Raw genomic sequence first — 6,009 nt, 5'->3', positions numbered from 1 at the left:
CCCTACACATTTCTACTGTGCGCTCATCACTTAGAAATTACAACTGATATGTACCGCTGCTGGAGTGGATGATGATTGCTTCTAAATGCCTAGATATGTAACACCTAATCCAACATAGCTAATAAAGGCTAGGAAAATTTTGGATCAACACACATTGACCTTCTACCACGTACACGTTGCATGCAAGTGGCCTAGTTTAAAGTAATTCTTCTACAGGTGCAGAAGTCCTCCTACTTTCTACTTTTCTAGGAGCTGTGATTTCAGCTAAAACAGTTTTTAGGTCAGTAGGAAAAGATGACACTGCGAGTAGCCCAAAAAGAAACATTATCAATACTTTTATATGCTGGATCCAAGAGTTTGTGTTGTCAGAAGCATTATGCATTTTAATAAAATGTGGTACCGTGGGAGGGAATAAAAAGAAAAGCCCATGTATCCTGAACCAGAGGGTGGTTAACCAAGATGGAGATTATATACAAGCTATTAGGAAACTTTGTCAGTCCAGACCAGTTATAGATGATCTAGTGCATCTAATCAGCATTTGAAAGTCATTAGCAAGACACAGTAACTACTACTTCTTTTGAAAAATATATAGCTCTAGTAGTGTTCTGTAGGCTATCAGAAATATTTTTGTCTTCTCTTGCAAATGATCTCTGCAAATTTAGCCTTTTATCTGAAATATATGGTAGAACTCCAGTGCCACAGTGAAATACCAAGTGCCACTAATACAGAGTTTACCAATATCACAGCTATTAGCTTTGTGAAATTTAGTGCTGTCTGACAAATATCAGACAGTTCTTCAGGACCTGAAGAGAAATGGTAATATAAAGGAGGGAAACTCATTTGAGTTATATGGGGAGCATCCAATAGTAATTTCTAAACTTTAATAAACCAGCTATAATTTATAGGGTTCCTATAAAGGAGATATTTGTTTCTCAAAGATTAAGAGTACTCCCCTATCACCACGTGAAGAGAAAGAGAGCTAACAAGAAGTACTTTTCTTTCTCTCACTCGAGAAAATTGTTGGGTTTTTTTTTCACTGACCAAAAAGGCAGTATTATTTCTAAGCAAAATATTCAGTTATTTCAGGCTTTTAGATCATCGTAACAGATTTTTTAAAAAAATATTTTAATCACGTATCAGTAGGTTCAGATTTCAGTTCTTTTCAATTTAGTAACTGAAATACAATCAGATGACATTTAAATATGTGTTGCAAGATAATGATTAGTCATAAATCATTTAAAATACTGTCAAGTCATATTAAACAAGTACAGCCTTTTAAATATAAAGTAGTCTTAATGTTTACCTAAACATTTTGTTATAATAATTCATAAAAATCACCTATTTAGAGGAACATATCTATAAAGGTCTCACGTTCACAGTAAAATTTCTCCTGTTTTACAGTCCAAGCATACTGTATTTCTCATATATGGACCCTCTCCCATTAATCTGATGAAGGTAGATCTCCTACCATCAATCTATTTGACCACAATGCACAATCTAAAATTTTACTGCAACCACAAACTTACCATATAACCAATCTGAATTATTAAAACATACCAGTTTTTTCCGATGTTCTGAGAAACACCATGTCAGATGGGATTCGTTGATTCTGAGGAGAGGGGAAAAAAAAAGGTATATTTTTTTGTAAGCAAGAAAAAAGTGAATTCCAATCAAATGTCCAGTAAGATCTATCACCAAAAGGTCACACTTGGATTGAAACTCAATTAAAATAGGATTTCTCACAGTACTTTACATTCAACATTTGCAATTCAGAAATCAATATTTTCGAAAAATTATACAATAAGCAAACAACAGCTAATCCTTTCAGATGCTCTTTATAAGTGAATCATAAATACCTGAAGAATTACAACAGATTTACATTTTCTTGACTGAAAAGTAGTTTGAGAATATAAATATCTAATTGAAATATTTTAAAAAATAATTTCACTGAGCAAAACTGACACTCAGTTAGCATGTATAATAAAAAAACAGTGAAATTTAAAACATCTGTCTTTGCACTCAAGTTGCAAACATTATGTATACCAAGTAATCTCCTCTCTCCCAACACATACAAACATACACAGAGGACACAGCAAGTCAGGGGACAGCATTTTCTTATTTCACATATCTATAAACCTCTCCTTTACAAAGACAAAACTGAATAGAATTTTTTCCTCAGTATCTAACACATGGAGCCATATGCACAGTCAGAAGCATCTGCACACCTGTTCTGCCATTTCCCTTTCAAGCACAGAACTATCTGTATCAAGTCACATTTTCAATTTTCTGTTGACCACAGAAAGGCCAATCTAAGCTTTCGCAGATTAAACAAAATGAACAATACTGCCCTCCCACACGCATGCTATCTGCTACATGACTACCCAAATCCGTAGCTCTCCCGCCACTTGTTCACAAGGCATCTACCAGCACCAGTTACACATCGCCAACATAGGGTTTAAGAATGAAAAACCGGGGGAAGTAAAAATAACCAACATGTCAAAACCTGAAAGAGATACAGGACTGGAAAGGAAAAAAGCGACAGACTAAGCTGACAGGTACCAGAGTGAACAGTGGACAGAGCAATGAGAAAAAGATACCGTACTGAATTGCAGTTTCTTCCATCACAACTTATGTCCAGTATGCCACATGCTGTACTGTTTGATACTGAAGCTAAACACAAAGATTCATTTGCATTTCATTTACAGACTACCTTTAACCAATTAAGAAATCTCAGTGGATTATTAGCAATGGCTTTACTAGTTTCATGCTAAAAATATTTCTTAATATTCATTTCAGATTACTTGTTGAGAGGATATAATGCACAAATATTTTTCACATAGAAAGTACCTCCATTTGAGAATAAATTTGAGGTTTTCCTGTTATACTTAGTTGATATTGCCTTGAAAGCCACTGCATACCTAAGGCTCATCTCTTGGTTTTTAAGAGCTCAACTGTCTGTTTGAGCGGAAAAGAAAACAAATATAGCTGACAAAGCCCACCACATGGCATACACGAACCTCAGATTTCAGCCTTAAAAACCTGACTGAATTTACTCAACATAAAAAGAAACATGTTCAGTATATGAGCATTTCAAAACTACACAATTATTCCTTATTTCACACTTCAATTATAATCAAACTGCAAAATTAATACAGCAATAATAATTCAATTGTGGCTCTATTTTGCGCATAAACTACCAGCTATAGAAAACTGGTTAGTTATTTTGTACAGAAAAAACAGCAGTGGAGATGCGGTCAAGCTAACCTGAAAACTTCAATTCAAGACATTAAGCAGTAGAACATCTTGCGTACTGAACGCAGCATACAGAATCCCACCTGTAAATTTTGTAAGGGTAATCCTAGTCACAATACTTTGATTCACTGTATCAAAGCGGAAGATATGAATTCTATGGGTTATTACAAAGATGTAACTATCAAAGAAAAACGTAATGGCTTCAAAGTTATCTTTACATGAAATTCAAGTGCATTCAGCATGTAGCAGCTCTGAACATACTTATGCCAACAGGAATCTAGGCAATAGCCCAGACCACAGCATCAACAAACACATTCAAAAACCTTCTAGAATCAGCACAAACACAGAGGGGTGTTTTTGTTCATTTGAGTCAAGCCAGTCCTCTATCTCAACATCACGAGGTTCAACAAGGCCAAGTGCAGGGTTCTGCACCTAGGTCGGGGCAACCCCCAGTATCAATACAGGCTGGGGGATGAAGGGATTGAGCGCAGCCCTGCCGAGAAGGGCTTGGGGGTACTGGTGGATGAAAAGCTGGACATGAGCCAGCAATGTGCACTCACAGCCCAGAAGGCCAACCGTATCCTGGGCTGGATCAAAAGAAGCGTGGCCAGCAGGTCGAGGGAGGTGATTCTGCCCCTCTGCTCTGGTGAGACCCCACCTGGAGTACTGTGTCCAGCTCTGGAGCCCTCAGCATAAGAAAGACACGGACCTGTTGGAGCGGGTCCAGAGGAGGGCCACAAAAATGTTAAGGGGGATGGAACCCCTCTCCTATGAAGAAAGGCTGAGAAAGTTGGGGTTGTTCAGCCTGGAGAGGAGAAGGCTTCGGGGACACCTTATTGCAGCCTTTCAATACTTAAAGGGGGCTTATAAGAAAGATGGGGACAAACCTTTTAGCAGGGCCTGTTGCAATAAGACAAGGGGTAATGGTTTTAAACTAAAAGAGGGTAGATTCAGACTAGATATGAGGAAGAAATTTTTTACACTGAGGGTGGTAAAACACTGAAACAGGTTGCCCAGAGAGCTGGTAGATGCCCCATCCCTGGAAACATTCAAGGTCAGGTTGGACAGGGCTCTGAGCAACCTGATCTAGTTGAAGATGTCCCTGCTCAGTGCAGGGAGGTTGGACTAGACGACCTTTAAAGGTCCCTTCCAACCCAAACTAGTCTATGATTCTATGATTTAAGGACACAACACTGCTATGAATAGAAAAAAACCCCAGCATTCTCCAGCTGGTTTGATTTGAAACCAGACAGGTAGTTTCTCACTTTTAACCCTCCACCTTTTGCTTTTTTTGAAGGCAGCACTTCCCCTTCATCACTGCATGTCAAAAGAAAAATCTTAGAAATACGTACACTCATAGTCCCCTCCAATAAAACAGCTCAAAATACATCCGTCAAGACAATTAAACACTGCTTTGTACGACACTTAGTGTGCGGGAACTTCAAAATACTATGCCTGACTACCCATAAAAATCAGTTCAGAGAGTGAAAAAATTTACATTGTCTCACTCGTAACGGAGAACAAATGTGTATTTACACCAGACAACACCACTGAAGAAGCTGAGCTTTTCCCCCATATATAATGCTGTATTCTAATGTTTACCTTAGTTCTTGAGAAGCCACACTCACATAGCAATACTATTTCTTACCACAAAACATCCTGGATACTGTAGGCAAATTTTTCCATTACTCCAAAGAAACCTTCCCAAGATCAGCATGCAGCCACAACAGTGCCATTCAGTGTGACATGAATAGATATGTCAGTGTCAACTGCCAGATTCTGTGTTATACGGGCTCAGCTTTCAAAATAAGATGATGTAAGCTCTCTAAATCTCTGGGAGGCAGGTACCTCTTGCCACTCCCTGTAACATACTCTCAAAGACACCAATTCAGAAGTGGGACTGGAAGCAACTGCAACCGTATTCTCTCTGTTGATGGGAAGTTCAGTATAGAGAGGCCATGAAGGGCTACAGAGATGGTACTATCTCAAGCAAACAAGATGCTTGGAAAACAAGCAAGTTTGGAAACACTAGAAAATAGATGCATGTTCTGGTTTACCTAAAAATCCTATGCAGTTAGCAAAAAACCTTCCTCATACCTTAAAATTATGCATTTTTATGCATGGATACTTCCTGATTTGCAGCAATTCCCATTTATTTGTAAATGCACAAAGAGTTAAAAATTCATGTGCTTGACTGTACGTCAACAGTATTCACCTTTAAGAGGCTGCTCACCTGCAACTGCAGCTAGTACAGCATTTTTTGGAATCTTGCCTTATAACAGAAAACAATTAAACATGTAATAAAATTTATTATCCATCATGAGGTGGTGAATGGAGTTAAATCCAGTTGGCAGCCAGTCACGAGCAGTGTTCCCCAGGGCTCAGTTTTGGGGCCGGTCTTGTTCAATATCTTTATCAATGATCTGGATGAGGGGACCGAGTGCACCCTCGGTAAGTTTGCAGATGACACCAAGTTGGGCGGGAGTGTTGATCTGCTTGAGGGTAGGAAGGCTCTGCAGAGAGACCTGGACAGGCTGGATCGATGGGCCAAGGCCAACTGTATGAGATTCAACAAGGCCAAGTGCTGGGTCCTGCACTTTGGCCACAACAACCCCATGCAGCGCTACAGGCTGGGGAAGAGTGGCTGGAAAGCTGCCTGGCGGAAAAGGACCTGGGGGTGCTGGTTGACAGCCAGCTGAACATGAGCCGGCAGTGTGCCCAGGCGGCCAAGAAGGCCAATGGCATCCTGGCCTGTAT

General features: G+C 39.4%; 1 protein-coding gene across 1 annotated transcript in view; it reads right to left on the bottom strand.

Moving 5' to 3' along the window:
* The window catches only part of ATP9B (ATPase, class II, type 9B), a 161,932-nt gene that overhangs the window by 123,197 nt on the left and 32,726 nt on the right, over positions 1-6,009 (bottom strand). Inside the window, exon 6 of the mRNA XM_009324471.1 lies at positions 1,558-1,609. Coding sequence (XP_009322746.1) covers positions 1,558-1,609 — 52 coding nt within the window. The remainder of the gene's footprint in view (positions 1-1,557; positions 1,610-6,009) is intronic.

Source organism: Pygoscelis adeliae, unplaced genomic scaffold (assembly GCF_000699105.1).
Source record: "Pygoscelis adeliae isolate BGI_AS28 unplaced genomic scaffold, ASM69910v1 Scaffold95, whole genome shotgun sequence".
Classification (NCBI taxonomy): Eukaryota; Metazoa; Chordata; class Aves; order Sphenisciformes; family Spheniscidae; genus Pygoscelis; species Pygoscelis adeliae.
This window is presented reverse-complemented; position numbering and strand designations above follow the sequence as displayed.